The sequence below is a fragment of the Prionailurus viverrinus genome, chromosome C2 (genome assembly GCF_022837055.1).
Source record: "Prionailurus viverrinus isolate Anna chromosome C2, UM_Priviv_1.0, whole genome shotgun sequence".
Lineage (NCBI taxonomy): Eukaryota > Metazoa > Chordata > Mammalia > Carnivora > Felidae > Prionailurus > Prionailurus viverrinus.
Window position 1 is genome coordinate 6,347,682 of NC_062569.1, and position 23,844 is coordinate 6,371,525.

Here is a 23,844-nt window from a genome sequence, read left to right on the forward strand (position 1 = left end):
TGGAGCTGGGGACAGCAGTGAGCCTGGTGGGGACTTTGGGATGGGGCAGAGAGAGAGGTCCTCTCCTTACGCGGGGTCTCGGGCCCATGCCTCTACCCTTCACAGTCTGCCCTGCCCTGCCCTGCCCTGCATGCTGGCGGATTAACAAGGAGCCAACATTTGTGCCAGCCAGGTGGCCAGGCAGATGCAGGCATGCCGTGTCCAGAACCGCCCCGTGCAGCCTTCCTTCCGTGCACTCCCTTCACCTGTGCTGCTCAGCCTCTCTTAAAATGGTTCAAAATCCAAAACATAAGAAGTCTTTCCTATGCATACACAGACAACTACGTGAATGTGTGTATGTGTGTGCGCATGCGTGTGTACTTTTCCCAAATGCTGTCTTTAGTCCTATCATTCCCCACCTCCTATGACTGAACGAGGTGCTCTCCAAGCCCTGGGTCTACCTGCACTAGACCTCTTCCAGGGTAGAAAGGATGGAGACTGTTTAATCTTTGGGAGATTCCTCCTGTCAGAGATCCTGTCAGCCTCCAGTCCTGTAAGAATCCTGACCTATCAGCCACCATGAGCCCCAGTCCAGCCTTGAGGCCAGCAAGGGCATCCACAGCTGCTGCTGTGGTGTGGGAAGGCTTTGTCCTGTGTTCCTCTGTTACCACTGTGTTGGGACTGGAGCTACCCTGGAGCAGCTTGCCTGTGTATTTTGGGAATGTGTTAATGGTTCCTGGATCAGAGTAGAGCTCAAAATGCAACTCTTGGTTCTTCTGTAATTGCTGTGTGCTCTCAGATTGCCTTTGGCAAGCTTATGCCCTTGGTGGGTCTCCTGGACTTCATGGTGTCCTACCACATGCCAATCACCGCTAAGAGAAAGACAAGGGGCATCTGGGTGGCTCAGTTGGTTAAGCGTCTGACTTCGGCTCGGGTTACGATCTCACTGCTTGTGAGTTTGAGCCTCAAGTCTGGCTCTGTGCTGACAGCTCAGAGCCTGGAGCCTGCTTCAGATTCTGTCTCCTCCTCTCTCTGCCCCTCCCCTGCTCATGCTCTGTCTCTCTCTCTCTCAAATATAAAATAAGAAAACATTAAAAATTTTTTTAAATAAAAAAAAAATAAGAGAAAGATAAGATCAGCAGATCAAGAGGCCAGACTGGGCAGCTGACCAAGTGAGTAGGCAGGCTGGGTCCTTGCTCCTCTCCTGACTTACCCCCATTGTCTATTCTGAGCTGGTCCCTAGAAGGGACTTCTGTGTCCCTCTAAGTGTCAGAACTACCCTCAGAATTTGGGGTCTATCATAATGGGAGGGGTTTGAGCTGGCTGTGATTTGTTTGGGATGACATGGGAAGGAATGCTTCTTGTGCACCGTCGAACATTTGGCTGAAGCTCGTTCCTGTGCGGGGCCTGAGAAAGTCCTTCTGTGGGGCTTGTGTCCATCGCACGATCAATAAAGCATCCTTGCATTTTGCAAACCAGAGTAGACTACTTTTTTTTTTTATCATATTCTATCCTGCCCAGGCTACAGCCAGGGAGTTGAAGTGTGACAGGTCAAAGGCTGGATTAAACATTAACACAGCTGTCACCTCCGCTCAGAGGAGTAAGCGCCCCAAAGCGGAGCTGCAGAGCTGTCTATGGCCCCAGGCTGACCAGTCGACATGGCTCAATTTGGCCAGGTCCTGGCTGAAATAGACGACTTTGGTCGCTTCCAGATACAGCTGGTGATGCTGCTGAGTATTCCCAGCTTCCTGTCCGCTTACTACATGTTTGCCCAGGTCTTCTTGATCCAGCACGAGGCCCACCACTGCTCAGTAGCCTGGGTCAAGAACCACACTTTGAACCTGAGTGCGGCTGAACAGCTGACACTGAGCGTGCCCCTGGATGCTGCAGGCAAGCCTGAGTCCTGCCTTATGTTCCGGCCACCCCCTGACGACGCCAGCCTGGAGGACATCCTCAGCCACCACTTCAACGAGACGCAGCCTTGTGAGGCAGGCTGGGAGTATCCTGAAGACAGGCCCCTGTCCCTAAAGAACGAGGTAGGGCTGCCCTTTTGCCTGTCTGCCCGTTTGGGGTCGGTCAGCTCCTTTGCCTGACCGTCTGCCCTCAGCTGCCGGTGTTGCTGCTTCTGTATCTGCCCTGGAGCACCCATCCACGAATGACTGACCACTTGGTATGGCTTTTTTTTTTTTTTTTTTTGCCATTCATCCTGCTTTTCTCTTTGTCCTCTGACTACTGGTCCATCTACCTTCCAATCCATATTCTGTCTCTGATTTGTCTGCCCCTCTGTCCATTTTTGTCTACCCTTTTGTCCATCTATCCGCCTGTGTGCCCAGTTGCCTGACCTTTTTCCTATCCCTTCCTGCTTTCCTGTCTTTATGTCTTTCTCCCCAGTGCTCCCATCTGTCGGTCCACTTGCCCTTGTCTTTCAGTCTGCCCCCGCATATCTGCCTGCTTACCTATCTTCCTGGATCCCCATCCACTTGTCTGACCTCCTGCTTGCCTGATGGGCTTCCTGCCCTTCAGCTGCCCTCTCTAAAGCTCTCCCCACCTGCCTCCAGGGGACCGGACGCACTGTGACTCTAGGATTTGTCCGGCAGATAACAGCACTTGCTCTGCTTAACTCATTTTCTTAGGGAGGATCTGGGCAGATAAACAGATTCCCACTCCAGCCACCTGAGCAAGGACGGCTCTCTGGAAGCATCCAGGCCCACTCTGCTGCTTCCCAGAAGCTGGGTCTGAGGCACAGAGTAGGGAGACGACTTGTCCAGGGCAACATAATGAGCTGATCGTGGACGTGGGACTCCCATTCAGGTCCCTGCAGGAGTGGGAAAGAGCACAGATGGTCCAGCATCCAAGGGGCGAGTGTTGTTGGGAGGTCTGGATGACTCATCTTGAGGGTGGTGAATCCTGAGCCTTTGTGGAGAGGGGAATCTGGAGTCCAGAAGCCTGCATTTATTTTTTTCTCTGCAGGTAAAAAAAAGTATTTACTTTTTAGAGGCTTTCAGAGAATGATGTTTTGACCAAAGTCACCTTCTTTAAGATTTTCAATTTTTAAGTAATCTCTATCCTCAACTTGGGGCTTGAACTCACAACCCCCAAGCTCAAGAGTTGCACACTCTACTGACTGAACTAGCCAGGCACCCCCAGGCATTCACTTTTAATATGTGACCATAAACCTGCCCCCAGAACCCTTGCAGCCTAAAGATCTGTCCTGCCTGTCTTCCTCCTGACCCCCCACCCCATTCTGCCCCATAGAGTCGCATGCGGCCTAGGAGCTCTCCCAGCAGAGCCTGGTCTGGTCCCCAGTGGCCTTTCCAGGTTCCCAGCATCACCCTCTTGGTAGGATCAGCCTCCACTGGTCCCCATATGCTGTGGGTGCCTACCTGGCCAAACACCATCCTCAAAATCCAGGCAAACTTTAGCCCCGTTTACACCCTGTGCTGGACTGTTCATGCAATTTTATTCAGCTAAGGCTTGCTGAGTATTAACTGTGCAGGGAACAGTCAGAGGAGGGAGGCACCTTGTTCGAGTTCTCTAAGGATTTGAGGCTGCCCTCTTGGTCTTTAATCACCAACCTGGACTGTGCCACCACCGGCATTGGGCCTTGGACCTCTTGTCTTTCCCCTACCATGCTTCTGCTCCAACACTCTCAAGGACTTGGATTCCCAAAAGAGTGCACACTTTGGGTACTTTGTACCCTGTACCCGCGTGCTGAGTCCAACTTTGCTTCCAGAGCTCTGTTGCGTGAGATCGTTTCCCTCTGCTTCCCATCTGTGAGGAGGGGCTCCACCACACTGATTCAGGGGAGTCTCTCTGAGCTGACTTTCCAACGTTCCTTCTGATAACCAGCAGCTTCATATTCAAACTGAAATACGGATAGTCCTAATTTGAGAAGAAAAGGGCACATTGCCTTATAGGCTATGTATTCTTGAAGAGCAGACTGCATTTCTCCTTCTCAATCTACCTCCCAACATTTCCTGGGTGCCCGTCCTTGGTAAAAGAAAAAAATAATTCCCAGCCTTGTCCACATGAACCTTGGAATCGGGAGGGAAATAGACTCTGAATGACTAACAACAGTGTGATCTGTCTTGGGCCCAGAAAAGGGGAAAGAATGGGAGGGAAGGGGAAGCAGAGAGAATAGCCGTTTCTAGATCCGGAGGCATGAAAATGCTTGCCATGACTGAGGAATGCTGACCAACAAAGATGTTGGGAAATCAGGAAGAGATGACTCTTCCACGGTCTTAGATACAGAGCTGAGAGATTTGGGCTCTCTCCTAGAGACCAAAGGGAGCCATGGAAGCTTTTGGAACAGGGGAGGAAGATGTGATGTGTGTGCTCCAAGAATGGGGGTGGGATTCTGTGTGCCCATGTGGCAAGCCCCAGACAGAACCCTCCACTCTGGGCATTAGGGTCGGAGAGGGTAATGGCTGGCGTCCCAAGGTGGGGAGCCCTTTCGCCTCTGTTCCATCTGCACACCACGTCTTGGCACCTCTCCAAGCTTTGGCCTCTGTGGTTGCACAGTGGGAATGATAATCCTTTACGAGGTTAGAATGAGGACTGAATGAAATAAGGGGTACACAAGCTATAAGGGGTTAGCGAGTGGTGGCCACCGAGTAGGGGCACCAGCCTCGGAAGTCTCCCTGGGGTCGGCATCCGTGCCTTCAGAGCACTATAGCCCCATGTGTCCGAGGTGTCGGTCACCAGCTGTGAGTTCCATGAGCACGGGGGGGCCAGTGCCCCCTCCGCTGAGCTGACATTTACTGAGGACTTCCTGTGTGACAGCCACCGTGCTAAGCATGTTCCATGCATTAATTCCTTTAATCCTGCTGGGGGACACCATGCAGTATATTTTATCCCCATTTTGTACATGAGAAACCAAGACACCAACAGATAGGTTAACAAAGTCCCACAAAGCCTCTCTGTTCAGATTCCAGAGGCTGATAGCAGCAGGCCTTTATGAGTTATTTTAAATAGCGTCTAACTACAAAGGCACTCTGTGGTTGCTAAACAAAAACCAAACAGAATAGAACTGGGTGGGGGCGCCTGGGTGGCTCAGTCGGTTGAGCGTCCGACTTCAGCTTAGGTCACGATCTCACACTCCGTGAGTTCAAGCCCCGCGTCAGGCTCTGGGCTGATAGCTCAGAGCCCGGAGCCTGTCTCAGATTCTGTGTCTCCCTCTCTCTATGACCCTCCCCCGTTCATGCTCTGTCTCTCTCTGTCTCAAAAATAAATAAATGTTAAAAAAAAAAAAAAAAAGAATAGAACTGGGTGGAACACGTTCAGATCCCTTATCTTGCCCCCTTTCACTCCCAGGGGCCGTTAGGCAATCATTGGACATATACTGAAAATTAACAGTTGTTCTTGAGAACAGAAGTATGAGCACAATGGTATCTCCTGGACTGATTCATTTCTTGCTAAAATGATTTTAGTGATTTTGGCCGATGATGAGTGGCTAGTTGGCTAGCTCTAGGTATTCATGTGTTGATTCATTCAGCAAACGTTCTCTGAGCTTTCACGCAGTTTCAGTCCCTGTCTGGGGCAAAAGGGATGCCTGAACTCCATTGCCATCCAGCAGCGGGACCTCGGAGAAGCCGCTTAACCTCCCCTTCCTCAGGGGAATGGAATAATAAATCAAGGATTGGTGTCAGAATTAGTAATACATGTGAAGCATGCAGCAGACTGCCCAGCACAGAGTGAGCCCTCAAACGGCATCAGTGATTGTGAAGCTATCACCTTGAGCCGCAGAGGACGACTCACCTGTCGTGTTTCCCCCCACCAACGTTCACGTCCGGAGCTGAGCTGTGTGCATGGGGCACAGAACTCCCGGAAGGGCCCACAGACCAGTCGAGGGGGGGCGAGGTCAGTCACATGTGCCTACAGTATGTGCACATGCAGTAGATACCTACAGAGTTAGGCGAACGTGCATATTTTTTCCACTCAGTTTCTCAGTCTCTCTGAGTCTCCAAGTGGGTCGCCCCACCCCTGTGTGTGCAGGCACATGAGCGCCCACACGCACGCCCACGCGTGTGCGTGTTCCTCCGTCTTGATCTCCTTCTGCAAGTGGGGCGTGAGGGTTCCTTGGGATTCTCACCGGCAGTGAATGGTGAGAGTTTCACGGAGATTTTGCAGCCCGATGGGGACATTTGATGAGGCCCAAGAAGTCACAAGGGTGCCCTGGCTGTGGGCTAGAGGCCCCATTTGTCAGGAAGCAGTAACTAGTGGCGTGTCAAGGGTTCCAAACTTTGTATCCTTAATGTCTCAGCAATTCTACCTGGCATCTCCAAGCCAAAATAAAAACCTAAGTTTCATGTATTGAGTAATTAGGGCCAAACAACCTAACAGGTAATTATGTTCAAATGACTTAGGAACTGTTTTAAAAAATAATACACAGAAACTGAAAGGAAATATCTTTCATTTTAATTTTTTTTTAATTTTTTTAAATGTTTATTTAGTTTTGAGAGACAGCGCAAGTGGGAGAGGGCAGAGAGAGAGGGAGACCCAGAATCCGAAGCAGGCTCTGGGCTCCGAGCTGTCGGCACAGAGCCCGACGCGGGGCTCGAACTCAGAAACCATGAGATCATGACCAGAGCTGAAGTCAGATGCTCAACCGACTGAGCCACCCAGGCGCCCCCATATTTTTCATCTTTAAATAAATACAACCCCCTACTAATAGGATGTATGTGCCCATTGGGAACTGTGCAACTTCTCAGTCCTTAAACACTGACACCCTCATTTTCCATTCCCCATGGTGCTTGCTTTTTTTTTTTTTTTCCAAAACACCTCCCCAAAATACAGCTTCACATAGATATGATGTCACTGGAAGGAATGTAGCGTGATCTCATGTTGAACCAGAACTGTCCTTAGTTGGTAGTTCTTGTAATGCCAGACAGATGTTGAGGATTGCTGCATTTTCCTTTACAATTCCGAATGTCGTTCTGTGCCCCGTGAATTTGTTCTGGTGCCCTGGGGTGCCTTCGCACACACTTTGGGAACCACGGGCATCTGCCCTGAGAGGTTTGCAGCGGGTGGGCTGGACGACAAAGGACTTGCCGTTGGCTGCCCCTGGTTCACATCCGCCTGTGTCTGCCTCAGTTCAACCTCGTTTGTGGTCAGAAGCACCTGAAGGAGACCTCGCAGTCGGTGTTCATGGCCGGGCTCCTCACTGGGGCTCTCATCTTCGGGCCCCTCTGTGACCGGTAGGAACTTGACCGGCTCGCCCCTGACCTCGCATGCTCCTATGTTCCCGGTACAGTTCCCCCTCTCGCCCCGCCCCTGTGCCCTTCACTGGTGTCTGGGATAAGGCCCTGTTCCCCTCTCCCTCAAATAGAGCTCGCAAGGCAGGGTCACGTGTCCTCTGTCAGACAGAGAGCCCAGGGCAGGGCTGGGTCTCCCATACTTCCTGCCCCTCTGTTACTCCAGGATTGGCCGCAAGGTCAGTATCCTGGTGCAGCTGCTACTCTTCGCCCTCCTCGGCCCGACCACGGCTTTTGTGCCCAGCTTTGAGCTCTACATGGTCCTGCGCTTTGCTGTGGCTACTGCTGTCTCTGGGTTCGCCTTCAGCAACGTCTCCCTACGTGAGTATCTGGGTCCCTAAACGTCCCCCTAGGTGAGTATCTGGGTCCCTAAGCCTTCAAGCATGGGGTGAGGCCTTGGGGTCTGGGCCGGCCACTTTCCCGGAGTGCCTCCGGGGGAGCCTTGTGAGGCACCCACACCGCAAGTGGGACTGAGGCCCACCCTGACAGAAGACCGTCTAGGGAATGACAGGGAAGGAGCCGGGGGCCCGCGGGTGGGGGTGGGGGGCTGGCCGGGTCTCATCTCTCTGTTCGCACAGTTACAGAGTGGGTGGGGCCCTCCAGGAGGACTCAGGCCGTGGTCCTGGTCCAGTGCGCCTTCTCCCTGGGTCAGATGGCATTAGCAGGACTCGCCTATGGCGTCCGAAACTGGAGGTATTTCCAAATGGCCGGCACTGCACCTGTCTTGCTACTCGTCTTCTACATCTGGTGAGGAGTACTTCCCAGGAGCAAGCCGTTTCCCCCTCCCCACCCGCCTCTGCTAGCTGTGCGGGGGTGCGGTTGGAGCGCAACACTCACATTCACCTCGGGGAACGCTCCACAGTGCGATGGGTGTGAGGTTCGGTGTGCCCTGGAACAGCTGGGAAGGCCCCTGGGGGAGTGGGGGGTGGGGGTGGGGTGGGCTCCAAGGTCAGAGCCATTCCTGACCTGCAGGGCTCTGCCAGAGTCAGCACGGTGGCTTCTGACAAGAGGGAGGGCGGAGGAGGCCAAGCAAGTGATCCGGAAGGCGGCCTCCGTCAACAGGCGGAAACTCTCCCCAGAGCTCCTGAGCCAGGTACTTCTCACAGGCCAAGCCCGGCCCTGCCCCTGACTCTGGCGGGCCCAGACCTTTCTGCCTGGCCCCTCACTGTGCATCGTGCCCCCAGCTGGTCCCAGAGAAGACAGCCCCCTCAGGGAATCCCCTGGATCTGTTCAGACACCCCTGGCTCCGGAAAGTGACCCTGATCTTCTTCTATGTCTGGTGAGCGCGCCAGGGCCCGCACCCCGCCCTGAAGCCCACGCCAAAGGGCTCTCCCGTCTCTGGTGCGTGCGCGTCAGTGGCTGGGACACGGTGGCTGGCAGTCAGGGACGGGCTGTGTGGCCTCACTGGGTTTCCCCCTGGCTGTGCTGCTGCCTCCTGCTCAGAGACAGGCTCCCTCTGAGAGGGCTGGTGTCTCATCCCCCAGCAGTGATAGGGATTCCTGGACACTTTGCAGGTTTGTGGACAGTCTGGGGTACTTTGGCCTGAGCTTCCAAGTCGGCGACTTTGGCCTGGACATCTACCTGACGCAGCTCGTCTTCGGAACCGTGGAGGTTCCCGCCCGCTGCCTCAGCATCTTCATGATGCAGTGGTTGGGCCGCAAGTGGAGCCAGATGCTGACTCTGGTTCTGGGTGGCCTCGTGTGCATCGGCATCGTCTTTGTCCCAGCAGGTGCCGGGGCTGGCTCTGCCACATTCCTGTCCTCTCCCCCACCCCACCCCACCCCCCCCCCGCCTCCAGGAGTGAGGGCAACCCTGGGGCCCGAGAGCAGAGGGGGCCAGGAGTTCGGGAGGACAGGGCAGGGGTGGGGCCCGGGGCATGGGGCCGTACACCTGCCTGTGGCTGACCGGCATCCTCCCCCAGATCTGCCGGTGGTGGTCACTGTGCTGGCCGTGGCGGGCAAGTTCGCCATGACCGCCAGCTTTACCATCTCCTACGTGTACTGTGCCGAGCTCTTCCCCACCGTCATCCGGTAAGGGCTGCTGCCCTCTGCCCTCACCCCTCCCGCTCCTCTGCCCTCACCCCTGTCCCGCAGGCAGCTGGCTTATGAGGCCGGCTCGCGGGGCAGCAGCGCGGATGGGGTCCGGGCAGCTAGGAATCTAGCCCGAGTCCCCGTCTTATCCCAGGCAGTGGAGGACAGATACAGAAGGAGGGCACGCCCTGGCCTTGTGGAGACTGGGATATGGAGCAAGTCTAAGAATGAATGGCTCAGAAGGAGGAACACTCAGGGGTTGCTGGGGAGATGTGAGGTGCAGCCTCTGACCTGAGACTTGGTAGGCGAGCAGGGGGGCAGCAGATAGACAGGCCTGGAGGTGAGAGAGGCGTGGCACGCGGCCGGACCACATGAAGTTACTATGCAGGAGCAGAGACCAGAAGGCCGGTGAGGCTGGGGAGGCGGCAGGCCTGCGGGGCCATAATGAGGGGCTGGGCCCCCCCCAAGGCGCAGTGGGGGTGGGGCTGTGGCCCGGGGGTCGCGGCTGGGTGTGCTCAGTAGGACGGGCCTTCCCACAGGCAGACAGGCATGGGGCTGATGGGCATCTCCTCGAGGATCGGGGGGATCCTCACCCCTCTCGTGAGCCTGCTGGGCGAGTACCAGGCAGCCCTCCCTATGCTCATCTACGGCAGCCTCCCCATCGGGGCAGGCTTCCTCTGTGCCCTGTTGCCGGAGACACGGGGCAAGTCCCTGAAGGACACCATCAAGGAGCTGGAGGAGGAGCCCCGCCCACGGTGAGCTGCTCGTTTTCTCTGAAGCCTAGGCCCCCACCTCACTATGTGTACTCTGTTGCTTAGAGGCCAATACGGGGGCCTCGGGAGCCACACACATCCGACTGGCTCTGGGCCAGGTCCCCTCCCCTGGGGGAGGGGCGGTGAAGGACGCTGCCACGGGACCCATTCGTGGCCGGCCGGTGACGGCCTCCGGCTCCCACCAGGTCTCTGGAGTCAGCACCTTCAGAAAAGGAAACAGAGGCTTCAGGACGAACTTCCAGCCCAGGGGTGACCTTCGCGAGCAGCACGTACTTCTGATTGTGTCCCTGGAGCTGGAGCACAGCAGGGAGCTGCCTGGACACCCCCTGGAAATGGCTGGGGGCTGCCGGCAGGGCCCCCCTCGCAGTTGGAGGCAGCACACCCCTGACCTGGTCCCCGTCCCGGCCGCTGGCTGCCGGGTCCTGAAATGTCTGTGAGGGCCTCCCTCTTCTCGTCGCCCCTCGCCACCTTCCTCAACCCAGCCCACCCCCACCCCTGTTCTGGGGTCGGGCCTTGAGCGTTTCTTGGGCTTCCCTGGTTCTCTAATAGACTTGTGGGCTTACGGCTCCTCTAGTTCCCTCAGTCTGGGGTCCCCCTGCCCTCAAAACGTTTAAGCCCAGAGCAGAGCAGATGGGTAGGGCCTTTCCAAGAATGCAGCAGCAGGGGGAGAGGAAGTTGGAAGCCGCGGCCGGTACCCAGGCCGGTGGGAGAAAAGGCTGGGATGGGAAGGTTGTAGTTCCTTCCGGTGGCTGGGCCGGGCCCCGCTGGCTCAGGGGGAGGCCCCACAGGACCCGCCATCCTGCTGAGAGAGGACTCTGTCTGCTCGAAACCAAAGCTTCAGTGCTGTCCTCTCTTCAAAGAGCCTCCACCCCTGCCCCGCGTTCCGTCCAGCTCATACCTGACCTCGTGGCCCAGGGACCGGCAGTGGGGAAAGGCAGGAGGCTGGTTGTTCCCGTCCTCACTTCCCTCTTCCCTTTCACCTCTGCTGCTTCTGGCTCCTGCAGGGCCAGGGGAAAGGGCTTTCTGCTCTGCTGCTGCTGGCCGTGGTTCTTTCCCTGCGTGTACTGGCTGGTCATCAGCGAGTGCTCTCTGGCAGGCTTCTAACAGCTCCTCCATGGGGACACATCGGTGGATTCCTCAGCGGTGCTCCCAGGACCCCTGCCTTGTTCCTTCATGCGAGGAGCGTACTCACAGCTGACCTCCAGGGCCCTCTCTTCAGGGCCCTCTTGCCCCAGCACTGCTGCCCCCATCATGTCTCTTACTGCCAGCATTCCTCATCTTACGAGACAGCCCTCCTGGCTGCGTCCCATCAAGGGACCTCCAGCTAGAGTGCCTTCCCCGGTAGCCACCTGGCCCACAAGAGCACCATACATCCTTGCACCAGCAAAGAGTGGAAAAGAGCTTGCCCGGCCTCTTCCCCTCCTGTGCCCTTCCTCCAAGGCCTCCCCAGCTAACTGCCCTGCAGACAGTGAGGTTCCGCCTCTCCCCAGAGGCCCAGGCCTGAAGAGGGGTTCCTTCTGGACCTCCCTCCCTTTCTCCCACTCACCTTCCCTAATGGAGGCTGGAGGGAGTGCTCCCCATCTTTGTAAATCTGGCTCGAAGGTCTCCAGCACCTCTTTTGAATACGCGAATCTTTATTGAGGACATAACAAAAGGCAAGTTGGCACTCCAAGTTCCCCTCCCCCAAGGTGGGAGTGGGACACATGGGACATTTCTCAGACTCATGACCAAAGGAAGGAAAAAGCCAATGGTCACCTGATAAAGATCACAGTCATAAAGGACACAAGACTCCATCAGTTTGTAACTGTCTTCGTGATTTACAAGAAAAGCACAATCCTAGGAACAGTCAGACCTCCAGAAACCTATAGACTCAATTTCTTGGAGCCCTAACATCACCTCCTCCCTTCATAGGATAAAAAGCCCTACACAATCAGTCACTCCTCACACTTAGAATGCAGATTTTTCTGCCCACGAGTTCTGTCCTCGGACCTTAATAAAATCACTCTTTTTTTGCACCAAAAACATCTCAAGAATTCTTTCTTGGCTGTTTGCTCTCGGACCCAACCTCCAGATGACATCATTTATTACTTACAGAGTCAGCTTTGGGATGGTGGGGAAAAGTTCTATTTAGCTTCCCGCTATGCACCCAGTCATGGAATCCCAAGCTAAAGTCACCCGTTGGGTACACCTGAAAGTCTTTTGTGGCGCAGTGTGGCCCCCAGACCAAACCTGCCTGGTCGTGAAAACAACCTGCATGGGATCTGGGCAGAGGCCAGTTCAAAGCCGGAGGCAACTCCTCCACCAGAGGAGGGACTCGGAGACTCGGAGCGCTGTGAAGCGAAGCTTTAATTAAAGTTCATGTGAGAGCAGATGTCTGATGGACAGGCACCCTGGGGTGGGGGAGGGGGGTTACAGCAGGCAATTTATCTCCTAGTGTGAAGTCACCCCCCCACCCCGATTCCTCGGCTGAGTACTACAGAGGTTACAGTCTTACCAGGAAGTCGCCTATGCCCATGTAAGCCCAAAAAGTAGTCTGATTGGACTTGAGGTGACACACAGACTTCAGTTCTTTGGCTCATGCTCATTGCAAAGCCCACAACAAATAAGCCCTGGGAATGGAGAGGGGCAGAAGAACCAGGAAGTGAAGTGTCTAAGGTTTGGGGGAGGGAGGGTTGGTTCGTACGTATTTCCCATAGGTTGTAAACCTGTTGTCAACTAGACAGCACAGATTTTATTTGGTAACTCTGAAAAGGATTCATCTCATTTACTTCTCACAGCAACCTCCTCTACAATGTGGACACTGCATCCTTTTTTTTTTTTTTTTAATTTTTTTTTTCAACGTTTATTTATTTTGGGGACAGAGAGAGACAGAGCATGAACGGGGGAGGGGCAGAGAGAGAGGGAGACACAGAATTGGAAACAGGCTCCAGGCTCTGAGCCATCAGCCCAGAGCCTGACGCGGGGCTCGAACTCACAGACCGCGAGATCGTGACCTGGCTGAAGTCGGACGCTTAACCGACTGCGCCACCCAGGCGCCCCTAATATCGTATGACTTCACTCATATGAGGACTTTAAGATACAAAACAGATGAACACAAGCGAAGGGAAGCAAAAATAATATAAAAACAAGGAGGGGGACAAAACATAAGAGACTCTTAAATATGGAGAACAAACAGAGGGTTACTAGAGGGGTTGTGGGGGGGTTGTGGGGATGGGCTACATGGGTCAGGGGCATTAAGGAATCTATCCCTGAAATCATTGTTGCACTATATGCTAACTAACCTGGATGTAAATTTAAAAAATAAATTAAATAAAAATTAAGAAAAAAAAGGGAAATGTCTTTTAGCAGTTGCTGACAGGAGCTCAGCTGCTGAGCCCCTAGGACCTCAGAGGACCTAGTCTTGACTCTACCCTGAGAAGCTTGACAGAAAGGGGGCTTGATGATACCGGGAAGTTTCCAGCACAGGCTGGACCGTGGTGGTTCTCCATAGACTGTGTTGATCAGAGAAAAGCCCAGACTGGGGAGACACCCTAGCAGTGCAGCCTTGACGGTCAGCTGGGGCACAGGGCTCAGGTCTCAGGCCTTGGTGACGGGAGCCTGGTACTTAGGCTCCCCATTTTCAAGTGGATGGTTTCATATGTCCCTTTACTCGAATCCTCAAGGATTCTAATCTTGGGTGTGAAAGACAAAGGTCTCTGGCAGTCGACCCCCAAGTCCAAGGAGATAGAAAAGGAGTGCCAACCCCTTCCCCACCCCCCTTAGCCTCCCCCCCTCCTCCACACCCCTAGGTCTCAGGGCTGAGTCCTGGAGCCTGGGCCTGACTCACGCACCCCGGGCTCGCCTCACTCACTGACCCGCTCACCTACTGCTCTGCCTTCGGGAGCATGCTGGACCCACAGGTGCACAATTCATCTGCAGCCATGAAACCGCTCCCCAGCGCCTCAGGGGAATGCTCTGGATGAATCTGGATGAACCTGGAGGTCCCTGTGGGGTTAAACAGGGTAGCTGACCCAGCATGCAGGACGTGGAAGGCCCCCTAAGGATGGTCATCCATGGAGAGAAGCAAGTGCAGGCCAGAGGAGGCACAGGCAGCCAGGGGAGTGCAGAAGCACTTTGGGGTGAAGACGGAACAAGTTCTGGAAGTTTGAGAAGCCGCACTCGGGCCACATTTTTTTTTAAATATTTTATTTGTTTTTGAGAGACAGAGAATGAGCCAGGAAGGGGCAGAGAGAGGGAGACAGAGGATCCAAAGTGGGCTCCGTGCTGACAGCAGAGATCGGGCCACGTGTTTAATTTTGAACTTTGTTCTGAGAACAATGAAAGCTACTGGTTGTCCTTTTCTCTCCAAGCAAGGGGGGTGGCCCCACAAGATCGGTATGATAAAACTCACGCTGTATCTGAAGCATGGGTTGGAACAGGGCAAAAGCAGGAGCAGAGAAACAAGGCAGGGCGTCGTTACGACAATGAAATCCATTGCAAACATTACTGCCTCACCCGACCTGATGATCAAATGGGGTGATAATGGTGGAACTGGAGGGAGGAAGAGGCGAACAGCTGATCGGCGCCCCATTGGCCCGCGCCGTGGGTGCACAGCTCAGCTTCTCTCGGGCCCGCCCTCCTCAGAGAGACTTCTGAGACTGAGACCTCTGTACTTTGTTCTTGTGTCGCCACATCAATGTCCAAAGCCTAGGACACCCCACTCTTCTCCAGCCAACTCCTCTACTCCCACACTGTTCCACCTGACCTGGGTCCCTCCCTGTGCTCTCAACCTCACTCTCCAGAACTACTGCCCGTGTCCCCAGCCCTTCTTAGAAGGACACCTGTGTCCCACCTCTGCCTCTGGGCACCTGGGCTCTCACAGCTGGGGGACCAAGGTAAGCCCCTCCCCCTCGCTCCTCCTCCTCCTCCTCCTCCTCCTCCTCTCTCCTCACTGCTGCTGCTCTGCTCTTGCAGAAACCTTTTCCTGACTTCCAGCTAACACGACCTCACTCACCGAAAACCACCTGCTTCACCACCGTCCCTTCCACCCAGGCTCCTGCTGTCATCCTGCAAAACTACACGCCCACCACCAAAATCTCCACAATTCCTAGCGTAGAAGTCAGTAAATGAAGGCGCCTCTAATTCAGACACCCCCTTCTCTGACCGCAGCCCCATCCTTCCGGCTGGTTTGCTCCATTCTTCCTTCCTGTCTGCCTTGGACTGCCCAGGCTGCAACGAGGTGCCACAGGCTGGTGGCTTAAAAACACAAACTTGTTTTCTCACACTTTCTGAGGCTGGGCGTGAGCAGAGTCGGGTTCTGGTGAGGGCTCTTCCTGGCCTGCAGACAGCCGGCCACCTCCTTGCTGTGATTTCACATGGCCTTTCCTCGGGGCAAGAACGTGGAGTGGGAAGGAACAGTCTCTCTCTCTCTCCTCCTACTTGTTTTGTTTTAATATCTATTTTTGAGGGGTGCCTGGGTGGCTCAGTCAGTTGAGTGTCTGACTTCAGCTCAGGACATGATCTCATGGTTTATGAGTTCGAGCCCCACATCAGGCTCTATGCTGACAGCTCGAAGCCTGGAGCCTGCTTCAGATTCTGTGTCTCCCTCTGTCTCTGGCCCTCCCCTGCTCACTCTTTCTCTCTCTCTGTCTCCCAAAGTAAATAAATGTAAAAAACATTTTTTTTAGTATTTATTTTTGAGAGAGCACAAGCACACAAGAGCAGGGTGGGGAGGGGAAAGGGAGAGGGGAGGAGGAGAGAGAGGAGGGGAAGGGCCAGGGGCACAAGATGGCTAGCCAGCCAGATACAGGGCTGGAACTCACGAACCCTGGGGCCATGACCTGAGCCACCCAGGTGCCCCTCTCCTCCTTCTTTAATGCCACTAGTCTCATTAGCTCATTAGCCCCACTCTCATGAGCTAATCTAAACTAAATCACCTCCAGAAGCCCCTTCTCCAAATACCATCACACCGAGGGCTAGCTTCAACATATACATTTGGGGGACACAAACATCCAATCCCATAACACCCTCCTTAGCCTCATTGGGCCCCCTGGTCTGCTGACTTTGGTACTTTCTCTCCGCCTCTGTCCTCTCTTCTAGGACTAGAGGAAGGAAGCCACCACTTTCACGTCTATGGAGAGACACCACTCCTCCCTGTTGCCAATAAGCCTCCTCTTTCCCCCTTCCGCTCTGGTTGCGACCAGCTAGCTAGCAACACCATAGCAGCGAACGAGCCCGACTGTTGGCCTTCTCTCTCCCTGAACCCCGGGCTGCCGTCACTGCCGAAGTCACACGCCCAGCAGGCCTCTTCTGTGAATTCCTGGCCACCAGCCTTAGGTTTAACAGTGCCCAGATTTTCCCTGCCAGCTTTTTCTCATCAGCTTAGTTTCCAGTCTTCACCAGTGGCCGTTTCCACGCTCCGCTCCGTATTGCTCCCGTCCCTCCTACCTCCTTTCTAACATACGGCTTCCCTCCTTTCAGAGAGAGCAGAAACCATCCTATGGCAGCTCCCTAAACTTCTCTCCACCCCTCCCCCACCCCCAATCTCAAATGAAGACACTGAGGACCAGGCCTGCGCTCTGTTTACACCTCTGTTCTCAGGTCTGGGAGCAGCTCCTTGGACTCTCCTTCCCACCCCCCCGCCTTAGGCATGGGGACAGGGGAGGGGCAAGTGGTGTCTGAAAGGGTGGGAGAATTGCCCTCGGTAGGGTTTCTGGAGACGGCAGGTGCTCCGGGGGCCAGAACAGTCGACGCTGAGGCCTAGGGCTGCTGCACGTGGAGGTTTTCCACCCACCTTGCCCCGTTCTGTCTCTGGGGTCTGCGGTAGCTGTGCCCTGGGGTCGAATACTGCTCCCCACCATTCCTCCCCCCCTCCCCCGGACCGCCTGGCCCATTGTGACACTCGTCCCCGGCCGCCAATGGAACCCAAGGATTCTGCTTCCAAGGGTCTGGCCAGGCCTGGATTGTGGTCAGGTGGGTCCTGGCTTTGACTGTGGTCCTGTCTCCAGGGAGGAGGGATGGGGGGGGGGGGGGGGTGGGGTGGGGGGGGGTGGAAGGTGGCAATTATGATGACACCTGGCAATTGTGGGGTTGCGTTCTCAGCACAGATGCGGACAGGAGCCTGCAGGGGCCTGTTCAGCTGTGACGAGTCTGTGGAAGGAACAGGCTGCCCTCACAGGAAGTGTGAGTTCCCAGGTGTGGCAACTGGTCATTTCCTGCCCTCAGATGCAGTGCTGCTCCTGGCTTTACCTCCTTTTTCCGGGTCTCGGTTTCCTCTTTTGTATATTGAGAACCAATTGCCTGGGGCCTGTCCATCTGGCAAGGGAACTGTGGGACCAGTTGAGGGAGCAGGTGCTCCAGAGCCCCGCAGACTGGCAGAGCCCCGTGAGGGGGACACTGAAGGGGACCCCATGGGGGAAGGCCAGTACAGCTGGCTCCATGCCTGAAAGCCCAGTCTCTGTGAGGAGAGCAAAATTCTCTCTGGGAAGCCTCTCTCCACCTCCACTCCCTCCAACCTGACACACAAACACACTGTATTAGTTCCGGATAGCTGCTATAACAAGCTATCACAGACTTAGTGGCTTAACACAAACTTGTTACCTTATAGTTCTGGAGGTCAGAAGTCCAAAATGGGTCGTACTGGGCTAAAATCAAGCCGTCAGTAGGGCCCCATTCCTTTCTGGAGGCTCTAGGGGAGGATTCGTTTTCCTAACTTTTCCAGCTTTTCCAGGCTGTCCGCATTGCTTGGCTCCCAATCCCCTTCCATCTTTGAAGCCAGAAATGGTCAAGTCTTAATGGATATAGCTAAAGTTTATTCATTTTCACTGCTGTATTGTATTCCATTGTATAAATATGCTTCCATTTACCCATTCTTCTGTTGATGGGCATTTATGCTCTTTTATTTTTTCTATTTGATGTTGTCATGAACATTTCGGTATTTATTTCCTGGATCATACATAAAAATGTTTCCCCAGAGTATACACCTGGAAGCAGAATTGCTGGGTCGTCAAGTATGCAAAGACTCAACTGTATAAGACAATCCCAGATTGTTTTTCAAAGCGGAACAATGAATAATCCTGCCAGAAATGATGACCCTCTCCAACACTTGGTATTGTCAGATTTCCTAAGTCTTACACTAGTCTCAAACTAGTGTAAATATCTCATTATGGCCCTGAATTGCATTTCCCTCATTATTAAAGAGATTAAACATTTCTTCATACATTTGTGGGCCACCGGAACTAATCTGTTCTTGAAATGCCTATTCATGTCTTTTGCCCATTTTTCTCTTGACTTTTTATTATTGATTTGTAAGGTACTTTATAGATTTTGATTCTAATTATTTCCCCAGCAATATGTGTTTTCAAGTACATTCTTTCAGTTGTGCCTTGTTTTTTTGTTTTGTTTTGTTTTTCTTTTTTAAGATTTTCTTTCCTTTCTTTTTTTTTCGGAGTACCTTCTATGTATTGAGTTAGTGCTTTTGGATTAGACATTTCTTAGTTAGACTATTATTTTTTTTTTTAATTATTTTTTTTTTCAACGTTTATTTATTTTTGGGACAGAGAGAGACAGAGCATGAACGGGGGAGGGGCAGAGAGAGAGGGAGACACAGAATCGGAAACAGGCTCCAGGCTCTGAGCCATCAGCCCAGAGCCCGACGCGGGGCTCGAACTCACGGACCGCGAGATCGTGACCTGGCTGAAGTCGGACGCTTAACCGACTGCGCCACCCAGGCGCCCCTTAGTTAGACTATTATTAATAAGCAATGACTATACATAAAACTTTGTCATACATTAAAGTTTAACTGGACACATTTGAGTTACTTACAGTAAGACAGTTCTGATAGAAAAGGTTGCGAGGGATGAAGGATTGTACTAGTCCCTGGTTTGAACACATATCAGGAGCTTTTGATACAGTTTCTGGGTGAAAAGAATGCTTTTTATTTTTATTTTTAAAATATAATTTACTGTCAAATTGGCTAACATACAGTGTGTGAAGTGTACTGTTGGTTTTGGGGGTAGATTCCCATGGTTCATCGCTTCCATACAATACCCAGTGCTCATCCCAGCGAGTGCCCTCCTCAATGCCCATCATCCATTTTCCCCCTCCTCCCCACCCCACACTCCATTGACCCTCAATTTGTTCTCTGTATTTAAGAGTCTTAAGATTTTCATTTTTAAGTGGTCAGGTTTATCATTCAGCATAGTGTAGCTTGTGTGCCACACATCAGTGACAATAAGTAAACCATTCCTGTTTCTGATTATATTCTCTGCTCCTGGAAGTACACAGTAGTTCCCCTAAGAACAGAGCAAAGTTTAAGATTGTCTCCTGGATGCTCTGCTTCCCCCCAGCCTATAACTATAACTGTTTCAGTCCTTTGGTTAGTTTCTCATTTTATGCATAGGTGATACATCAAACTCATTTGTGAGTTAATAAAGAATTATTTCATTTGGTCAACATTCCACCTTGTACCACAGACATATTTTTGAGTGATATACTTAAGTTTTGAAAGTAAATGCAGTGGCACCTGGGTGGCTCAGTCAGTTGAACATCAACTCTTGATTTCGGCTCAGGTCACCATCCCAGCATCATGGGACCAAGGCCCACCTTGGGCTCCACACCAAGCGCGTAGCCTGCTTAAGACTTTCGCTCTCTGCCCCTCCCTGACTTGCACTCTCTTATAAAAAAGAAAAAAGTAAATACAATCTCCCTGAATTATTTTATTTGGCCCAAACTTTTCATTTAAAATTTATATTCTTTACCTTACAATTATAAAAGGAAAAGGCAATAATGCTTGAAACATTAACTCTTAACTCTTTAAATAAAGAATAACTTTGGTTTAAAAACTTATTCTTGAACAGTCACCTGGACAAACTTCCTTGCCACTGTCTACAACCAGCTTTTATTTAAATAAATACTTTTTAAAATGAGGTTAAAAGATTTTAATATACAGTACAAAATGGTACAGGATATGAGAATCTTCAGGGAAGCTTATTATACTAAAAAAAGCATAAGTAATCAGATAGTTACAGTAAACATTGATAGTCCTATGACAAAAAAACGTTGCCAACATCAATTCAGAAGTGCCCACTGATTCAGCAGCATGGCCCCCCAGTATGGCTTAAGGAAGACCCTTCCCATGGAAGAGGGATTAAAAAAAGAAAGAAAGAAAGAGAACAAACTCTTGGGAACACAATTAAGGGAGGAAAAGTCCAGCCACAGAAAGCTTCCACAATTAGCAGATGGATACTTCACGATGTAGAAAAGATAGTCTAGGGGCACCTGGACGGCTCAGTCTATTAAGTGTCCGACTTCAGCTCAGGTCATGATCATGGCCTGAGCTCATGGTCATGAGCCCACTTTGGATCCCCTGCCCCCTCCCCCACCTCTGCCCCTCCATAGCTCACACGCACTATCTCTCTCTCTCCCTCTCTCAAAAATAAAATTTTAAAAACATTAAAAAAAAAGGAAAGAAAAGATAGTCTACTGTGTAAGTTCTAAAGAGTGGTAATAACAGGTAAGAACACAGATTAATCCATTATCCATGGTACCTTTATCACAGAATATAATCAAAGAGGAAGTTATGCTGATGGTGCTTGTTTTTTTAATTCTGCAAAAATGTTCAAGTGAAAGTGGCATGCACTACAGATACTCTCCTCCAGAGCTGTGTTTTTATTCCTGATTGATTGTATCCTGAAGAAGTCAAAGGTAAAATCCCCATCCCTGGTTATATTCTATGTTCCTAGGTATGTGCAGACTCTTTGTGTTGAGGCTTTTTGAAACCATTTTTAAAATTTGTGCAAAAAATTAGTTGGAGATACAATTTTATTTATTTATTTTTATTACTTTTTAAAAATAAGCTCTATGCCCAAGGTGGGGCTTGAACTCATGACCTCAAGATCAAGAGTTACATGCTCTACCTACTCGGCCAGCCAGGCACCCCAAAGATGCAATTTTATTTATTTATTTATTTTTTTTAACGTTTATTTATTTTTGAGAGAGGGACAGAGTGTGAGTGGGGGAGGGGCAGAGAGAGAGGGAGACAGAATCTGAAGCAGGCTCCAGGCTCTGAGCTGTCAGCACAGAGCCTGACACGGGGCTTGACCTCATGAACTGTGAGATCATGACCTGAGCCGAAGTCGGACACGTGACCGACAGAGCCACCCAGGCACCCCCAAAGATGCAATTTTAGAAAACAAAACAAAACACAAAAAAATTGAGAAGTCACAAGTAAATGATTTTATCAAGACAGAAGTTTTTAAAAAATGCTATTCATGGTTTAGTAGAATCCGGAGTTTGCTACGATGTTGTTTAATGATAATCGCTTATGTTGCTCCTTTTCTGAGATATCATTCCAATGAGAGCCGCATAGTGTTAGCTTGGTTTTGTAGCTGCTCATAGTCAGACTGCCTGGAAATGGAATACATTTCCAGTTGCTATCTTAAACAAATTTGGCTTATCGTGTTGTAAAAGTTGGGCTCTGACCAAGTTTCTGCTGTAGGCGGCACACTGAATATTCTCGTAATTTCCTTTTATTCCTCTTGACCCGCATTAAGAGCCCAAAGCCGATAAGGACCCTGACCCAGTAAAAGTTGGTGGCTTCATTCTAGGCCTTGCGAAGGCCATAATGGAGAGCATCACCCCCTAACCTCCAGGCTGGAAGGCAGCGAGTGACTGGACTGCTCCTGGCTCCTTCCCTTAGAGTTGGGCTGATCCCACACTGCATTGATTTGTCTTCCTAGTCTCCTCCGACCTGGAAACAAATTAGGGCTTCATCTTTCATGCTTTGACACTTTTGGAAAGTTGTAACTAGCTATTTTGTAGAATGTCCCTAAATTTGTTTGGTGTTTCCTCATGACTGTATTAGCGCTATGCATTTTGGGCAAGAAGTGTTGATGTATCCTCCTTAGTGCATGATATCAGGGGGTACCTGATGTCAACGTGCCCCGTTACTGGGATTTTAACTTCGATCACTTGTTTGAAGTGGTGTCCACCAAGTTTCTTCATTATAAAGTCATTATTTTCCCTTTGTAGTTGGTAAGTGTCAGGTGGGGAGATACTTTGAAACTCTGCACATACCTATTTCTCCTATTTTCATCCTATAGTTTTATACAGCCCTCAATGCTTCTTGCTTGCAACAATTACAACGGTGGCGATTTTCTATTTCCATCATTCCTTCGATATTATTAATGTAAAATCCTACAGTAAGAAAGAACTGTCCCTTTTCTCCTGTTAATTCAACTATTGTATCACCATGGACTCAGGTATATTTAGTCTATGGGTTATAATCTATTACAGTCATTTATTTTTTGCTAACATTGTCCGAGGTTTGGCTACTGGGGACTTCTTCTGGTTGGCTTCTGTGTCCTTTTGATATGCTCCTGTCATTTCGGGGGTACTTCCTTACTTTCTGGTAGCACAGTGCATACCCCCTCATCTTGCACTTTCCCTGCTCCAGCCCTGGAACCAACCACTTCTCCAAAGAACCTTCATTCTTTTACTTGGAAACCAAGATCTAAGAACTAAGTGTGATCATTGCTACTAGGGTGTTACTGCTCTAGGCCATCTCAAGGGACAAGGCTACAAAACATATATCCAGTGTATCTCTTATGTATCAATATGTATCTGAAGTCATGGGTTCATACTGGTGCCTCTGAGTCTAGTCCAACACCATCGGTCTTCATTCTAGTCTTCCTTTGTCCTCGGTTGTAACTCTTTTCTCTAAGAGAAAGCTAGCTCTTCTTATCTATAATACAGTTGCTTATTTGCTGAATTCCAGTATATACATAAAGTAGTTTCAGAACTGCAAATTCACATCCCTGTGACAAACAAATGCCCTAACTAGAATACATTTTTGTACAATTCTTATCTTTAGCTTTATAATGTCGTCGACATAAAGTTATGTAGATTAATTCTTTTCTTCCCCAACCCCTTCAATGTGGTTATGATGTTTACAATAGTTAGGTTTGCCATTTGGATTTTTGCCATGTCCTGATTGATTTTGATTAATTATTTATTTAAGGAGGGGTTGTATGTGAAACATGCTATGGTTCTAAGGGTCAGAATTATATTAAAAGCTATACTTAGATTGGTGAGGATACAGAGAAAGGAGAACGCTTTTGCACTGCTGGTGGGAATGCAAACTGGTGCAGCCACTCTGGAAAACAGTATGGAGGTTTCTCAAAAAGTTAAAAACAGAACTACCCTACAACCCAGCAATTGCACTCCTATGTATTTATCCAAAGGGTACAAAAATGCTGATTCGAAGGGGCACATGCACCCCAATGTTTATAGCAGCACTGTCAACAATAGCCAAGTTATATAAAGAGCCCAAATGTCCATCGACTGATGAATGGATAAAGAAGATGTGGTATATATATATGATGGAATACTACACGGCAATGAAAAAGAATGAAATCTTGCCATTTGCAACAACACGGATGGAACTGGAGGGTATTATGCCAAGTGAAATGAGTCAGTCAGAAAAAGACAGATACCATATATTTTCACTCGTATGTGGAATTTAAGAAACAAAACACATGAACGTAGGGGAAGGGAGGGAAAAATAAGAACAGAGAAGAAGGCAAACTATAAGAGACTCTTAAACACAGAGAACAAACTGAGGGTTGCTGGGGAGGTGTTGGGTGGGGGGATGGGCTAATTGGGGGATGGGCATTAAGGAGGGCACTTGTTGGGATGAGCACGGGGTGTTCTATGTAAGTGATAAATCGCTAAATCCTACTCCTGCAATCATCAGTACGCTATATGTTAGCTAACTTGGATTTCAATAACATTTAAAACTTTAAAATAAATAAATACATACGGAGCTATATA

The 23,844-nt window shown here is 50.9% G+C and overlaps 2 protein-coding genes and 1 pseudogene across 10 annotated transcripts in view; 2 read left to right on the plus strand and 1 right to left on the minus strand.

The window, feature by feature from the left end:
* Window positions 1–1,637: 1,637 nt before the first annotated feature.
* SLC22A13 (solute carrier family 22 member 13) lies at window positions 1,638–10,314 on the plus strand. The gene is made up of 10 exons (XM_047876139.1): window positions 1,638–2,015; window positions 7,072–7,175; window positions 7,399–7,553; window positions 7,811–7,979; window positions 8,205–8,325; window positions 8,417–8,511; window positions 8,747–8,961; window positions 9,154–9,262; window positions 9,802–10,017; window positions 10,221–10,314. The coding sequence occupies exons 1-10, from the start codon at window positions 1,638–1,640 to the stop codon at window positions 10,312–10,314; spliced, it is 1,656 nt and encodes a 551-aa protein (XP_047732095.1).
* A 6,640-nt stretch (window positions 10,315–16,954) lies between these two features.
* The window catches only part of SLC22A14 (solute carrier family 22 member 14), a 30,232-nt gene continuing 23,342 nt past the window's right edge, over window positions 16,955–23,844 (plus strand). For 4 of the 9 annotated variants that reach the window (XM_047876564.1, XM_047876570.1, XM_047876572.1 and 1 more), the window contains exon 1: window positions 17,087–17,208. The gene's annotated coding sequence lies outside the window, so the exon portion shown is untranslated. Of the gene's footprint in view, window positions 16,987–17,086; window positions 17,209–18,068; window positions 18,122–20,572; window positions 20,719–23,844 lie in introns of those variants that run through there. The other 5 variants (XM_047876565.1, XM_047876566.1, XM_047876567.1 and 2 more) reach the window with 5 other exon arrangements.
* On the minus strand, window positions 21,360–21,736 carry LOC125175109 (small integral membrane protein 19-like; annotated as a pseudogene).